Source organism: Penicillium subrubescens (assembly GCF_028828155.1).
Source record: "Penicillium subrubescens strain IBT 31985 chromosome Unknown utg000002l_segment0_segment0, whole genome shotgun sequence".
NCBI lineage: Eukaryota > Fungi > Ascomycota > Eurotiomycetes > Eurotiales > Aspergillaceae > Penicillium > Penicillium subrubescens.
In genome coordinates this window covers 3971090-3987923 of record NW_026643152.1, presented here as the reverse complement: position 1 = coordinate 3987923, position 16834 = coordinate 3971090, and the positions used below count along the sequence as shown (strand labels likewise).

The window sequence follows — 16834 nt, the reverse complement described above, 5'->3', positions numbered from 1 at the left end:
TGTGTTCGTAGATCAAAGTAGTATGGATAGAGATAGTATAAATAATGAAGGAGGAACCGATGCGTAGTAACGAGCGTAGTAAGAGGAAGATAAGGGATAGATAAGTTTGTTTAGCTACATTAGGTCTAAGCTGGCAGAGGATTTAAGTATGAATAATAGCTAATAAAAACAGCCATAAGAGGTAAGGACTATATAGGTAGAGTTAAGATATAGGATAGCATAAGGTAAGAGAAGCATTTCACTCCTAGATAGTAATCAAGCTAGTATTATACTATCTAGAGAGATATTAAGATTTAGTTTATCTCTCACTTGATCTCTCACTTGATCTAGGACTTCTCTGCCTTATAAACCTCCCCTTCACTCCTCTCTATATACCGTTTGAATCTGTCCCCTCCTCCTGAATACCTAAAGTTTCCTCTAAAGCTATTCAAAAGCTTACTCCTTTCATCCCATGCACCTCCTTTCAAACTGAACACACCAAATTTGTCACGAACGGGGAAATTTAAGGTATGAACTGTTGGCTTTTACATTCACCCAAGACGCGCATACAGGCTTATCTTTCTCCTTTCCTTTCTACTCAGACCTTCACACAACCCTTCTCTACTACCTCTACACATCCACCCCGAGACTTGGACTCAGGCTATGTTCCTCTTCACGTCCTGGCCCAAACCTCGACCCTGATTTCATTCTACTTCTTCCCTACATCACCCCTGCTCAATCAGATCTGCCATCTCTATCGTGCACAGTAAGTATCGTGAATCTTCATTGATCATCATTTCGCCTCTGGTTGGAATTCGGAAATTTCCTTTCCATATTCCCCTATGATAATCAGCTAATTTTCATGATCAAAAGCAGGCATCGCACCTCCATCGATAGCATACTCCATCAACATCCCCTTCCTCTCGATACTCCTCCTTTCAAAATCCTTCGTCTCCATACCCTCTGTCATCCCGTGAGTTTATACCGTCCAATTTGCGTTTTTCGACTCGTTTACTGACCTATGAAACACAGTTATTCATCTTTACTCCGTTGATTCAGTACCCCCGAATTCACAATGGGTCTCACTTCCCAGCAGCAGGAACAACTTCACCGCGATGTGAAATACACCTTGGCTGAAGTTACCCAAACGGCCTCGTCCTGGCAGCACTTGCCTGGAGCTTTTGCTCTTCCCAGTACTGAGAGGCTTCGTCAAATATACGCAGACCTACCAACGCACCAGCCTTCACGGGACCTAATTGACGAATACGTCATGTTTCGAAAGGACAATTATGGCTGGAGGTCCACGGAGGAAGACCCAACACTACCGACCATCAAACAAAAGTCCGTCGACTTCATCTACAAGAGCAAGTTTCTTCGGATTCTGTCCAAAGATTATCGACCCAACTTTGACTCTCTTGGCTTCCAGAAGACCGAGAGAGCAAGCGTCATGACGCTGTGGTATGCCTGTCGACTCATGAAGCTGGTTCCTGGCCTGTTCGAGCGGTCTCAGGTTAACACTTGGCCATACAGCATCAACGCGTATGATTCTGTTCACGGAAGCTGCCTTCTACAGAAGTACCACCAGGATCTGAAAAAGAAGGACTTTGAGTCGGCAAAGCCACAAGTTGGGAGTACCCCGATCAAGCCAAAAGCCGGCCCGTTCGGCGAAGGGGAGCCCAAGAATGCAAACCAAAGTGGGACAAGCCAAGTTTGGGATAACCGCCATAAGGAGATCAGCCGTCGGTACATCGGACCGTTCTCCGAGGCCCAGCGAGATACTATCGTCAAGATCCTCAGAAATCCAGAAACCGGTTATGCCACAGAGGCGGATGTGAGAAAACTTGTTCGCAGGATCGGCATAGCAAGTCTGGACAAGGAGGACATTGCGGCTCCAGATGTACTCGACCGCGATGCGGTCAGAGTCATTCTGGACGAGTTCACAGGAGACTACTTCGAGCGCAAGTGTCTCATGTACGAATCCGACCAGATGAACTCATTACCAACCGGCTCTACGAAGAAAGATCTCAACATCACGGAGGTATTAGGGACTGGTGAAAATATTAGCAGTGCCTTCGAGGAATTTATTGAGGGAAATGACGATGCTCTTTCGCAGGAGGAAGATGTTCTACCGCAGGATGAAGATGGTCTTTCGGAAGACGCAGTCTTGCAGGTTGAGAAAGCTTATACCAAGAAGCTTGAACAAGTCTCTGCCCCGTTTGCTCCCTTGGTTGAAGCCTGCAACTATGCAGGTATCCCGATAATTGACGGTCAGCCTACTCTGAGCCTCAGGGACGAGGATGAAGCCCAAGGTCCACCGTTCTCCAGCCGTGGCAGTCCTCAGCAATTGCCCGGCTGCTACGCCAGATAGACAGCCCCCTTAGGGGCGGCATTTTGGCTGATGGATGCGGGCTGGGGAAGACATTGACTTCCCTATGCCTAGTGTATTATTTCATCAAACGCAGCATGGAGAAGAACCAACAGGCCGATTTCGGTGCCAGCCTGATCGTGGTGCCTGCCAAGGTGATCCTCAATGGGTACACCAGATTGACCACTATTTTGGTGGCCAATTCAAGATCTGGATTTTCTGGGGAGACTCCGAGCACATCTCGGATCCCCAGCGAAAGCAAGGACTATCAGGTCGACTGGTGAGCTTCTGCAGAAGCTCCAGGGCCTTGATGAAAAGGATGCAAAAACGGCATACACTCTCGTGATCACCACCTATGACACCATGCGCCGGCGGACGATCAAAGCGGTAAGTTCTTTACTTTCCATTCATCTTAGTTTAGATATTCACCTACTTGTGAAAATACCCTACTTGGGTTGTTTCCAGTTGGTAATAACGGACAGACTTGACTTCTCCTTGGTGATCGATTACTAACTAACATGTTCCAAAATAGGTGGGACCGGATGGAGAGGATATGGACCCCAAGAAAGCCCCAAATCCAAAGACGAGCAACGCTTCGGATTGGAAGACAAGTAGGAAGTCGAACCATGCCACATCAACCTCCAAGGAAGGGCTCGCCTTGGGCGTTCCACAGATCGTCCTTGCGCAAATGGAGGGCAATGATTAGGAAATAGACGGTGACCCGTAGGAGCAGCGTTCGCGGAAGGATTTTGACTAAGTTTGGGCCGAGTATCTAGCACGCCAAAAGTAAAAGCGTGAGGCGAGGTACAGGACTCTTTTTCCGACTACGTTTAGGAGCATATAATCCTGGATGAATGTTAGGCTGTTAAATCTATCAAGACGAGATAGCATCAAGGTATCACACAGCTCCCCCGGAAATTCCTTATCGGCCTTAACGCAACCCCTATATAGAACCGGGTAGTGGACCTATTTAGCTACTTCAGCCTCCTGGCGGGGAAAATACCGATTAGGGAAGTAGAGGATATCCTACGCCCTGCAGGTATAACCTACGATACCCTTCCCGGGCTATATACCAAATAGTCGAATATTAAGGTCCTGCTATAAGATTACGATACTATTACTTACTAGTTCTTAAGTCCTGCTATACTTGTTTAGTTAGCCCTTAATAGAAAGTTTAACGTAGCTAAGACCTACTTCTGCTTCCTGTTTCTGTTTCGAGCTTCTATAATAATACGATTTATAGGAGACAAAATCCGAGGTCTTAATAGCGAAGAGATTGTTATTAGGGCTGAGATTCCTCCTATTCGTGTAATAATAGTCGAGGTACGATATAGTCCCTCTAATCAGAAACTACACGATAATAGATATATTATTATAATTCGCTAGCTAGATAAGAAGACACAAAACCGAGTAGTACCTACTCTGCTAGAGGAAGAGAACAAACAAATACTATATATAACAATTATGCGACAGTTGTGTCTGCTAGGGTTCAATCCGCTCCTCGATAACTTTCTTCAAGTTATCGGGAGTAAGAATACCCTTAGCGAGATAGTGTCCTTATACGTCGGTGCTAAGGATCACGGATTCACGGCCTTTTAGATGCCAATATACCCGGTGTCGGCAGATCCACGGCCGGTGGATGCCTTCTAGCAAGTTCTTTACTTGATCAAGCAGAGTCCCCGTTTGAGGGAACTGCTTCGATTCATGGATAAGGAGGGCGCCTTCACCGCAGATCTAAGTCCTCGGTTTCTTGTTGTTTCTCACTAGCCAATCGTCAGCCGGATGGTGGAGATAGTCCTACGCCGGGTAGGGATTAAAACCGTCTCTATCAATGCGACAATACCAGCAGAAGACAGTGTAGTTGCGGTGGCCTAGTTCAACGATCCGAACGCGGATTGTTAGGCTTTGACCACCACATACAACTACAGTAGTTCTAGGTTGAACCTCTATATATATTGCAATATCGTTATCTTAGTCGAGCCTGCCCTGAATCTCAATCTTAAGACGCAGGCAATTAGACGGATCCATCGGATTAGACAAACTCAGCCACAGAAAGCATACCGCCTCTTCCAGGATCATACGATCAGTCGCTAGTACACAGGGAATAACATCTCAAAGATAGTTCCCTAATTAGCTGCCCAGTACTCTGGCCCTTTCCGGGAGAGGCTAATACAGCAGATAAACACTAAAGGAAGCGACAATAGTAGAGACGTAAACCTTGCCCTCTCAGCAATCTACGAGGACTATCTCTGTGAGATCATGGGAATGACGGTTGACTTCCCGCGCTATAAGGATCTCACGGAAAAGTTCGACCTTGGATTGTGGCGAGACGAGGAGGGGAATCACTATTCCCCGAGGAAGTCACACGCCCAACGGCAGCGGAGCAAGGAGACAAGCTAGCGTCAGGCGGATACGCAGCCAGAGGCGGCAAAGTCCGAGAAGCGGCCAAAGACGAAACAGTAGGTCTATTTCAGGCGTGTTCCCATAGGTAGTATCCTTTAGGGGAAGAATTACCAGCTATGAAACGCATTTATTCTGTTTACTCCCTTTTCAGTTTTACAGCATATCTGATTTACCGGATGAATCTTTTTGATTGCGGAGCGTAGCGGAGCTTTTATCTGTCTGTTTTGTATACAGGTGGTGCCCATCCCCAAGGGAGTGCGCACAAACGGGCGATGCTGATTGGTCAATCCGTGGCAGAAACCGGCAGTTTAATTAGATAAAATTAGGCGGTGAATGTCCTAGTAAGGACAAACTTTAGTCACATAACACCCATAAGTTAGTTAACTAGTTAAGTTAGTTATATTTTTAAAATTATCAAAATTCAGGCATTTAGCTTGCGACGTAGATAAGGGGGGTGGGGCTTCACCCCCTAGTTTAGTATATAAATTCCTATACAAAATATCCCTACCTACCTACCTGTTCCTAGCGGGGGGAATAGGTAGGTGGGTAGGGGTTAAAACGCTTATTCCCCTTCTTTAAAAGATAGATTTTAATCTACTATATAGTCTTCTACCTAAGCGTATATAATATAGCGCTACGCTTCGCAGTTTTTGGTGTCTCCCTCGAGGAGGCGCCATTGGAAACTTCTATTAATGTAGGCTAGGTCCATCTGCATACCATACATAGAATTCACATGGCATGGGTGAGGCCTGGGATGCCGGCCCACTCGCATCGAGGCTGGACCCGATGACAATGTGTTGCAAGCAGTGTTGCCGGCTGATGTACCCCAGCCTGACTTTGATGTGGAAGATTGAGCTTGGGACAAATAGTCCCTCTACTACCTTCGGGGTCGCCTTGGGACCCTAATCAAATCCTTTTTTTTTTTTACTTTTCATTTCTTTCTGTTTTCCTTGGTTATTAGTATTCACGGCAGACCATTTCGTGGAACTTCGGAATGGGCTTTTGAATTTCTTCTCCAAAAAAGATCCCCAGGAAGTTTGAGAATCACACCGTTAGTGATACTCGGAAAGATAGACCAAGAGATGATACAAATCCTATCTAGAAAGCTCGCTCAAAAGGGAGACTAAAACAACATTTCAAAAGAGAACATAGAAAGACATTGAAAAAGACATTGAAAAAGACAGTTAAAAAGACAGTTAAAAAGACGGTTAAAAAACAATTTAAAAGACCTCTCAAGAGAGACAGCGAAGCATATCCAATCGAGCCTTCTCTCCGATATCTAGAATATTACACATAGAGCTAACTATAAATATGATGGCGATCTATCGCCACTACGCAAAAAAGCCGGAGAGAGAGGAACAGTCTAGTTCGAATGCATGGAGAACTATCTCTGCAGAAGAAAGGAAGCAAAGGAAGGAAAGGCCTAAATAGGCCGAAGCAAAGCAAAGCAATCCAATCAACTGGCCCTGGAATCAACCTCTAGGAGAATCCCGACCGGGGATTCCCTCGAGGGAGATCCCTATCGGATCTCCATCAAAATATATTACCTACAAGGCCAAGTCTGGCAATGGCTCATCAGATAGAAAACTACCAGGTTCGGATTTCACTTACTCAGGTACTAGTAGGAACTCACAAAATTTCAAGTTTAAATCCTTCGAGCTAATAGCATATATGCAAGTAGATAGCGTCAGACGAATAACAATGAGGGGGGGAAATGATTGATCGAAGATGCGCTCGGGCGTAGGTTAGAGTGTTTTGGGTGAACTAGATAAGCTCCAGTCGATCAATTTAGAAGCACCTCTACAAGTGCTCCTGTCAAGTTTGCTTGACGTTGAAATCTGGTAGAAAATCACTGTCAGACTTTTTCCTCATCTAACGCAAATCTATTGCTGCTGGTCAGCGATGAGTGATCCTTGGTTAGCCCGGCAATCTGCAGGTGTATCCAATCCACATGGTGCGTGTTCCATATATCCGGGGCGTGAGATAGACTCACTCCCACCGAGGCTGGACCCGATGACATCGTTACCCGATGTGCCTGACCACTAATTGGTACCTTTTCTGCTTTTCACAGCGGTGAAACCCCACCTTCACAAGGCATTTTTCCCTGCCTGCGCAATGGCCAGATGGATACTATGACATAGCCGGTTGCAAACCTGAATAATTAAGATGCCCGAGAAAGAACATTGGCCGTTAAAAGTAAGTGTTTCACTAGGTGAATTTCTTACTTTTCTATTTCTTCAATTCACCAATCTCAAGGCCTGCTTTGACACGACGCTGCAATGATAAACTCCGATGATATCCACGATCTGTTAAATACCGGCCTCATTACTCCTATTCCCGATTCAACTGTCTCCAAGATCATCTCTCTGCCTCCATTCATTTCTGTCCCCGGGGTATCAAATTTCCGAGACTTAAGCTATGAGAACAACTTGCGCCCCGGCTATGTCTACCGGTCTGCGAATTTGTCAGACATCACAGAAGAAGGGAAGGTGATGTTCGCTGTTGATTTGGGCATTACAACGATCTTCGACTTGCGGAATGAGGGTGAAAGGGCGAAGGCCCCACCTCCACAGATCGAAGGAATCGACATGATCTGGATGCCCTATGGCGCCAGGCCAGCTTCACTAAATCTACGTGATTTCGCTGGGGAGGACAAGGGCGCTAATGGGTTTGTCAAGATGTACATGGGTATCCTCGAGGCATGTGTGCCGGTTTTCACCCAAGTGTTCAAACATATCCGGGACCAACCTGATGATCCGTTTGTTTTCCATTGTTCTGGTATGTTTAAATCATCTTTTTCGACTGGTCGCGGATTATGCGCACGGTCGCTTGCTCCAGCCCATTCCATTAGACAATCGCTGATCAATTTGTCTACTCTTACAGCCGGCAAAGACCGTACAGGCGTCCTAGCAGCACTTATCTTGCTGCTCATGGGCCGATCCCAGGACGAAATCATCAATGATTATATCCTCACGCGGGCAGGATTAGAAAATGTGCGGGAAAATCTGGCGCAAGCTTTGGCTCTTGATGAAGGAACCGACCATCTGAGCCCCGAAGCGATCGGCATGTTAGAGCTGAGCGGCGTTCGGGCGCAAGCCATGGCGGCCTTCTTAAAGACCTTCCATTCCACCTACTACGGCGGTGCGTAGCGGCCATTCTCCAGTGCATAATTATTAAGCAAGACTGGTGCTAAATCATGTATATGATTGACCGCCTCTGGGTCCGCCCTTCTACTGATACCTTACCTTTTAGGCAAAATCACGTGAAAATCCCTGAATCTTAGTCATGTGATCATTCTCTCTCCTTAATACTTGGCCTCCTCTACCTCCGTTAAGGATTATTTCTTCCCTTTTCCACCCCCTTCCCCCTCCTAAGCTAGCCTTAATTCTGCCTCATAACTAAGCCCTTATGAGTTAGATAGATTATTGTAAACGTGAATTTGATAAGCCCTTATGAGAGATTATGTGGCTACTTCGAAAGTACATAGTTTAATTGTGGAGAAACGTGACTTGGTCGTAAATTCTGCCAGTAAATCTTGCTTAATAATTATGCACTGGAGAATGGCCGCTACGCACCGCCGTACACCTACGGCAGTGGCGCCGAGGGATATCTGACCACAAAGCTTGGCTTTTCGCGTGATGATATTAAGCTCATGTATAAGAGCTTGGCGGCTTGAGAGTTTCGTGGAAGCATTTATCGATACATAGATGGCATTCAAATATAGAAATAGAGTCCCTTGTCTCGATATGTACAGCATTGCAGCTGGGTCCTTGAGAAGACCAATGCGAGCAAAAATCCAGGGACCCATTGCAGTTAACCATTGCCAACTGGTCTAGATTCGTTGCTGCAGATTTTGTGTACACTAGTACACATCTATGGCTACCTGCATGATTTATCATTGCCATTACTTGCAAATACCCGATTCCTTAACGTCTTTCTGCCGCCAAAGTACATTCGCTCCTTCCGTTTATGCCGCCATCTACCCCTCTCTCATGCACTTGGAGTCCTCGAGTCTCCGCAGACAAGGAACGCAGATCATTGCTCTTTTCCCACCACTGAGCCCTGACACGGTGACTCGCGATTTCAAAATTCCGCGGCGATCTGCCCTTCTCCGCAACTCAGCGTTGCTACGGTTGCTTTGTCCCGGCGCGCGAGGTCCCACCTAGCCCTGGGCGAGATTAGGCCGTACCTCAAATCCAAGCAAACAACATGTCATAACATCAGGTCTGGCCTCACAATTATTGATGAGCACACAGCGGGTCTTTGAACTACCAGTCTCCACCAGGTTGACCGAATTATCCGTTCCCCATTTGGTTGTCTGGATTGTCCTTTTTCCATTGGGTAATCTGCTAGTATTTCGCCGAAGCCGAGGTCGAGGATCGGACAGCATAAATCGACTGGATTGCCCCAGACGCTGGAAAGGGTGGTGCTTGGCTCAGCGACATTGAAAAAAACCCTCGTGCGCGACAAGACCATGCGTTTAGACCGAAAGCTCGCGTTGGCTGCACTCCCAGCGGCTCTTCGCCCTGCCCTGGCTCAGACTGTTGTCGACCTTACTGGTGATGGCTGGACGGTCAGCAGCAAGGCCTTGAATATCTCGGTACCTGGCAAACTTCCTTCGCAGGTGCATCTGGACCTTCTCGCTGCAAAGGCTATTGGTGAGTATCCCATTGCCTTGAGTCAAAGAAATAGTGGCTGATTTGTTGCAGATGATCCGTTAGTTCAACAGTTCAGTTCGCGGCGACCGAAAATTGACCCATCATCGCATAGGTACCACGGTCTCAACGACTTCAATCAGCGCTGGATCTGTAACAACAACTGGACGTATACTAGCCATCCACTCAGTGGCTTGTAAGTCATCTTAGACAATAGAGTTCGTGGATCACACTGACTGTACCATAGGTCTACCAAAGCGAAATCATCCTGGCTTGTGTTCAACGGCCTAGATACGTTCACAACGATAGAGGTGTGCGGGCAAATCGTTGGCACAACCGACAACCAATTTCGCCAATACACATTCGAAATTTCCAAGGCTCTTGAAAAATGCAAAGGAGATCCAACGTTGGAACTGGATTTTGGAAGCGCTCCCGAGATCGCAAATGCGATTGCCGGCGACCCAGACTCTGAACGTATGCATCGCTTATGGACTCATGAACTTAACTTATTTCTCTGCTGACGCTTCTCAGAGTGGCCGGACGGCCCACAGCAGGTCTATGAATTCCCGAACCGTTGGTACATTCGCAAAGAGCAGTCTGATTTCGGATGGGACTGGGGTCCGGCGTTTGCTCCTGCCGGTCCATGGAGAGACGCGTATCTAGTGCAATTCGAGAACGAGGAAAGTATCTATATTCTCAACACTGACATAGATATTTTTCGCAAGGGACAAATCAACCACCTCGCTCCGGATCAAACCCAGCCATGGGTGGTGAATGCAAGTGTTGACTTCCTCGGGACACTCCCGTCAAGGTCCTCGATGACCCTGGAAATAAAAGATGTCGAGTCGGGAACGATTCTGAAATCAGGGCCACTGGAAAACATTTCGGTTTCTGGCCAGGCCATCAGTGGAAGCATCACAGTCGGTGCCGATGCGCCGAATTTGTGGTGGCCCACGGGTTTAGGCAAGCAAAATCTGTACTATGCGACCATCTCCATCGAGGACAACAAGCAACATGCACTAGCAAAAGTTACCAAGCGTACCGGTTTCCGAACTATATTCCTCAACCGGCTCAACATTACGAATTATCAGCTCGCTCAGGGTATTGCACCAGGAGCGAGCTGGCATTTCGAAGTCAATGGGCAAGAGTTCTACGCCAAGGGATCCAATTTCATTCCCCCAGACGCGTTCTGGCCGCGAGTCACTGAAGACAGGATGCAGCGGCTCTTCAATGCTGTTGTCGCCGGAAATCAGAACATGCTGCGGTAGGTCAGCTCCGTACATCCGAACATTTCCCCTCATTCCAGTAGCTAAATTCAAGATTCTATGTTACAGGGTGTGGGCCTCGGGTGCCTACCTGCCAGACTTTATCTATGATATTGCCGACGAGCAAGGTATTTTGCTCTGGAGCGAATTCCAATTCAGCGATGCGCTCTATCCATCCGATGAGAAATTCCTCGAGAACGTTGCTGCTGAAGTCACTTACAATGTGAGACGGCTAAATCATCATCCATCTCTCGCCCTCTGGGCAGGTGGGAACGAAATAGAGAGTCTGGAACTGCCTATTGTCCATGGTGCAGCGCCCGACAGGTACTCATTCTACGTTGGCGAGTACGAAAAGCTCTTTATCAGCCTGATTCTGCCTCTTGTCTACGAGAACTCGCGTTCGATTTCCTACATGCCTAGCAGCACGAATAATGGCTTCCTCTACGTCAACCTCTCTGCACCTGTTCCGATGGCCGAGCGCTACGACAATATTACGGGCGGCCACTTTTACTCAGACACGGATCACTACAACTATGACAGCAGTGTTGCATTCGACTTTGGCAGTTACCCCGTTGGAAGATTCGCCAATGAATTCGGCTACCACAGCATGCCGAGTCTACAGACCTGGCAACAGGCCGTGGATCCAGAAGACCTTCATTTCAACAGCAGCACTGTTGTTCTGCGTAACCATCACTATCCGCCCGGAAATACTTCCACTCACAACTTTGGAAACTCACTAAAGGGTATGGGTGAGATGACGATGGCCGTTCAGCGCTATTATCCCGTTCCTCATAAGAATGACTCGGTTGAGCAATTCAGCGCTTGGTGCCATGCTACCCAGATATTCCAAGCTGACATGTACAAGTCTGAAATTATCTTCTATCGTCGAGGAAGTGGTATGCCAGAGCGCCAGCTTGGATCACTTTACTGGCAGTTGGAGGATATCTGGCAGGCACCTACTTGGGCTGGTATTGAGTATGATGGTCGGTGGAAGGTCTTGCACTACGTGGCCCGCGATGTCTACCAGCCCATCATTGTCTCCCCCTTCTGGAACTATACAACCGGAGATCTGTCAGTTTACGTGACGTCCGATCTTTGGGAAACAGCCCGTGGGACTGTCAACTTCACATGGGTCGATATGTCAGGAAAACCAATCCCGGACAATGCTGGCACCCCACAGAGCAAGCAGTTCACAGTTGGAGGACTCAACACTACCAAGGTCTACGAGGCCAACACCGCAAAGCTTTCCATCCCCGATAAGACAGACGCTGTTCTCGTGCTATCGTTGATTGCCCGTGGTCGCATGCCCAATTCGGAGTCTGTCTCGACGTTCATTCATCGTGAGAAGGCCACTCCAGCGTTCCCGAACGAGCTATCCCTGGTGGACCCAAAGCTCCACCTTTCTCACGATCAATCTAGTAGCACTTTCACCGTGGAAGCCAAGGGTGGAGTTTCCCTTTACACTTGGCTAGACTATCCTGCGGGCGTGGTTGGGTACTTTGATGACAATGCCTTCACACTGGTTCCTGGAGAGAAGAAGACAGTTCGCTTTGCTGTCCAGAAAGATGACACCGGTGGGAAATGGTCTCAGGGTGTTACGGTCCGCAGTTTGTGGGATCAAACAACAGATTGAGAATGGATGAGGTATATTCCGACCACCGATTTGCTCTTCGTGTAACTAAGAACGTCGCTAATGAGGTCCTTGGAGTTCTTTTGCTCAGTAAACACAATATGAATATTAAGACTTTCCGCTAATGAATTATGTAAAAATGCCGTGCTTCAGCGCACTTATCTAAGTATATCCCCCGAATCTATATTTTCCTCTCACCCTGCCACTGACAACAACTCTTCCATTTTTCGAAGCTTTTACCCTTCACTCCCGCGTCAGCTTTGCGCGAAGCCTCCCACCAAAAACATAGAAGACGTATGGAATAAACACCATGCCAACTCCAATAAATGCAAGCAGCCACGAGGCCCACTGAAGGCCAAGGCGATCATACATCTGTGTAGTAAACAACGGGAAAGCAGCACCACCTCCGGATCGCAAAAACACTTTAGCAGCCAAAGCAGAAGCAGCGTATTTCTGATAAGAGTCGATAATGTAGTTGTTCACGGAATAATAGCACAGAACCATTCCGTATCCAAAGGCAATACCCGAGGAAGCAGGTCCGACCCAGATAATATGCTTGAAGGACGTGGCACCCAGCAGGAAGAATGCAATTGGGATGAATGGCGCTCCGATCAGGGCTCCAATCAGGCGATCTTCGGGAGTGGGTGTTCGCGAGTCATAAATTCGCTTGAACTGTTTTTCAATGACGGGCGTCGTAAGCAGTGAGAAGCCGGCGCCAATCAAGATGGGAATGAACATCAGGCCGATTTGTCCGTCGTTGTAGCCGTAGAGCTTGCCGAAGATGACTGGGTAGGCGAAGAAAAAGGCATACAGCATGGCGTAGATGAGAACAATGTACATGCACATCAGATCAAGCACTGGTTCGGTCATGATCATTGTAATCGGGCGGATGAGACTTGTGCGAGCAATATCGCGCACAGTGAGCTTTGTTTGCTCTTGTTCCGTGATAATGTTTGGGTTGCCTGTTTCCTTTCGAAGTTTGGCAGCTCGTCGCTTGAGAATGACTGGAGCATAAGTTTCCGGGATCAGACCGACCATAATCATGATCACGCCTGCGAATGCCATGTTCGTCCAAAAGAACAGATCTAATCGACCACTTCCAACATTGATCCAGCCGGTAACGATGGGACCGACGACAGGTCCACAATATGGCGCAGCGGCGAAATAGGCGATAGCCATACCCCTCTCCTCGGTGCTCCAAATATCGGCAATGGTGCCTCCAGCCAAAGACAAACCAGAACTGGAGAACACACCACACAGGAAACGACACACAAGAAGACCTCCAATATTGGGCGAGAGCGCACATGGAATGTTGAAAATAACATAAAGTGCCAGTGAAATGATGTAAACAGGTCTTCGACCGATGATCTCAGACAAGGGAGACCAAAGTAATGGGCCGACCGCGAAACCGCAAACCATAATCGAGCAAGTCAAGATGGCAACTTCCAATGAGACATTGTACTTTTCCTGAATCAATCCCAGACCTCCAGTGACAATTGACGAGCCGTAAGCAATGCACACCACCAAGGCTGAGGCCACCAGGGTGATGTACCATCGATAGACACGAGACCAGTTGTGAGGATGTTCAGGATCTCCAATGGTAAAAGTCACGTATTCTGTAGACTTGCCGGGCGCTTTCTCTGGGTCGATGGGAAAATCTTCTCGTCGTGTAGCTTCGGTGGAGGTAGAAGCTCTCGATCGAACTTGTTCCAATGTAGCTTGTGGAACAAGACCGGTTTCTGTTTCGATAACATATTCTTCGGGAAATAAAGGGTTTTCTGTCCGTCCGACTTCAGGGTAGTTGTAGTCCAGCGGTGCTGGGTGTTCTGAGATTCCCATATTGCGAAGGGTTTCTCGTGTCTCGGCCTTGGTGAGGTGCAAAGGTTGCACGGGCGCGGGGGTTTCTTGAGGCTCGGGTATCGTTGATTCAGTCATGACGATATGTCAAGGACTTTGGATGAATTGATGAATGTATGTGATGAGCAGGTAGACGTGTGGGAAATACCTCTATACTTATATGAATGAGGCGCGTCAGAAATGTCAACACAATAGTAAATGATATCTTCTGGCCGAAACATCTCCGAGATAGAAACACGAAGATAAAAAGTTTGATATCGTGCATAATGCGGCATGATAGGTCTCGATCATCTCTTCAAAGCTTCTAACCTAGCTTGCGTTACTTTTCGCATATAGTTCGGTGAAACTAGTGCGGCGTCCAAGGGCGAAACTCGGCAGAACATCGGTACCGAGTTAATTCCGAGCTAAATTTAACTCTACTGTATGATAAAACCGATCGCATCTGCAAAGCTACATATTGACTCATGAGATGATTGTAGAGCACGTCATAGATAAGAAAAAATCTCACAGGCGACGCTTCAATTTTATCGCTGCATTTAAGAATACAAGATTGGCATAGTAGTCGGCTGCTGTTCACAGGCTATTTAAAAACTGGAAGCTACGCTTACCAGAAGCCGGTACCGGGCTAGAGCCTACTTGAAGTCACATCATGTTCTCTGTTTATTTTCCAGGCAAGCCTGATCTCACGACATTTCGGAAAGTTAAGATCCGCGAGATAAACGAAGTTCTACGACAATGGTGGATCTCCCTAACACTTTAATTAGCCTAGCCTCATTTCTTCGGGAACCGACCTCAAGCATCGGGCCCAACAATACCTTTAAAAGAATATAGGGCTGAAACAATCCCTATCTATGCGTTCTTCTACCATTCAATCTACACAGACAGGGCCATCACACAGAAGATAAATTCTTACCGCGTCTAACAAATTCATAACGACGCTGAATTCTCAAATCCTTGACAGACACATAGCAAAACTCCAGAGACAGATCCCCCAAACGCGGGCTACAAGCAAAGTGCTGCCTACCACTTGTTGTCGAAAACTTCACCACTCACATAATTGATCAACTCTTTCACTGGTGGAAGATGCTCCCGATCGGCCCCAAAGAGCATACCTTGGCGTAAAACCTTGCGATAGTTCTTGCCAGGTGCCACTTTTCCCAAAACGTATTCCTGTCGTGTCTCCACGCGAGTTGGGACAGGGATCGAGCGACCGACTATGGCTTCCATACCCTGCCAGGCGAAAGTGATTGCTTCCTTCGCCCCACCGGGAATGCCAGCAGCATCTAGCATGAAGATCTTTGTGTTTGGATAGTTTTTCTGAATAAAGTCCGAGATGTTAGGATTAAAGGCTCCACCGCCGCACATGAAAATCTCGGATATCTCGAGATCCTTTGGTGCATAGCGACGATAGTGATCCACGATAGCCTGAGCAGTGACACGAGTGATAGTAGCAACAACGTCGTCCGGCTTTAAACCCTTGGCCTCGGCCTTTCGAATCAGTTCGTGTGCAAGTGTATCTCGAAACACCTCGCGGCCCGTAGTCTTGGGGGGCTCCAAAGCAAAGTATGGATGACTCAAAAAGTCATCCACGAGTTCTTGGTCTACCGTACCCCGTGCGCCCATCTCGCCATCCTTGTCATATTCGCGCTCTCCATTGGTATAATGCCTCACCACAGCGTCGATGAATACGTTGCCTGGGCCCGTGTCGAAGTCGTAGCATTCATCGACTCCGCCATGCGTGTCGGGTGGGATGAAACAAACATTTGCGATTCCACCAATGTTTTGACATGCTCGCAGTTTAGTGGGATGATGCAGCAACAGAGCATCGAAAAAGGCAATGAGTGGCGCCCCTCGGCGCCCTGCAGCTTGGTCGCTTACGCGAAAGTCGGTCACGGATGTGATACCAGTTCGAGATGCGAGGAAACATCCCTCGGCCATTGTGAGAGCGCTCCGTGTCTCGCCTGGTTCTGGCATGGAAAGTAACCAAATAGTTTGGCCATGCGAGCCGATAATATCTATCGAATTGATGTCCACATGATAATCCTTGCAGAATTGATGCGCGGCGGAAGCGAATGTTTCGCCCAAGATCACATTCACCTCTGATAGTTCTGAAGGCGAGGTTTTGTTATGGAGAATCATGTCCATGACTCGTTTCTTGATGACGGGTTCAAGTGGTATCTCGCCATACTGGAAGTTTTGTTTGTTAGTCGTGAATGACTCGCGCATCTGAAGCCAGAACGTACTTTTAGCAACTCGAAATGCATGGCCGAGTCAGGCGTCTCTTGGCGAAATCGACAGAGCGCACAATCGATGCCGTCCTGTTGGATGTCAATACCTCCATGGTAGGACCAAAACACTCTCCAAGATATTGACTCACCATGGATGTTCCACTGTTCAAGCCCAGAACAGTCAAGTCCAAGGACTGATTAGGAAGGACCACCTCAGGGGATGTTGAGCCCATACTGACTCGAGTGATCAATACGAGCCGATGAGGCGCTGGACTAAATTCTAACAAAGAAATGCACTTTCCCAACAAAGGAACGGCAGAAAAGTGCCATGGAAGGAGGAGGCGAGGAGATGGTTTAAAAGCCTGGCCTCGAGCTGGGCCATCCCACTTTCCAACAAAATTCCATTACTAACAGCGGGGAACAGGAAACTACAGTGGCACATCCAAGTGCAG

General features: G+C 47.6%; 6 protein-coding genes across 6 annotated transcripts; 4 read left to right on the top strand and 2 right to left on the bottom strand.

Moving 5' to 3' along the window:
- Positions 1-1054: 1054 nt before the first annotated feature.
- N7473_002821 (uncharacterized protein) lies at positions 1055-2347 on the top strand (the record flags this gene model as incomplete). Its single annotated transcript, XM_057148761.1, has 1 exon — positions 1055-2347. One exon carries the CDS (start codon positions 1055-1057, stop codon positions 2345-2347), a length of 1293 nt encoding a protein of 430 aa, XP_057012415.1.
- A 95-nt stretch (positions 2348-2442) lies between these two features.
- On the top strand, positions 2443-3050 carry N7473_002820 (uncharacterized protein; the record flags this gene model as incomplete). The annotated part of the gene is made up of 3 exons (XM_057148760.1): positions 2443-2513; positions 2572-2731; positions 2877-3050. 3 exons carry the CDS (start codon positions 2443-2445, stop codon positions 3048-3050), a joined length of 405 nt encoding a protein of 134 aa, XP_057012414.1.
- A 3976-nt stretch (positions 3051-7026) lies between these two features.
- Positions 7027-7896, top strand: N7473_002819 (tyrosine-protein phosphatase; the record flags this gene model as incomplete). The annotated part of the gene is made up of 2 exons (XM_057148759.1): positions 7027-7525; positions 7631-7896. The coding sequence occupies 2 exons, from the start codon at positions 7027-7029 to the stop codon at positions 7894-7896; spliced, it is 765 nt and encodes a 254-aa protein (XP_057012413.1).
- Positions 7897-9221: 1325 nt separating this feature from the next.
- Positions 9222-12300, top strand: N7473_002818 (uncharacterized protein; the record flags this gene model as incomplete). The annotated part of the gene is made up of 5 exons (XM_057148758.1): positions 9222-9405; positions 9457-9598; positions 9650-9876; positions 9934-10666; positions 10737-12300. 5 exons carry the CDS (start codon positions 9222-9224, stop codon positions 12298-12300), a joined length of 2850 nt encoding a protein of 949 aa, XP_057012412.1.
- Positions 12301-12540: 240 nt separating this feature from the next.
- On the bottom strand, positions 12541-14232 carry N7473_002817 (MFS transporter; the record flags this gene model as incomplete). The annotated part of the gene is made up of 1 exon (XM_057148757.1): positions 12541-14232. One exon carries the CDS (start codon positions 14230-14232, stop codon positions 12541-12543), a length of 1692 nt encoding a protein of 563 aa, XP_057012411.1.
- A 942-nt stretch (positions 14233-15174) lies between these two features.
- On the bottom strand, positions 15175-16615 carry N7473_002816 (uncharacterized protein; the record flags this gene model as incomplete). Its single annotated transcript, XM_057148756.1, has 3 exons — positions 15175-16341; positions 16398-16472; positions 16532-16615. The coding sequence occupies 3 exons, from the start codon at positions 16613-16615 to the stop codon at positions 15175-15177; spliced, it is 1326 nt and encodes a 441-aa protein (XP_057012410.1).
- Between the last annotated feature and the right edge of the window lie 219 nt (positions 16616-16834).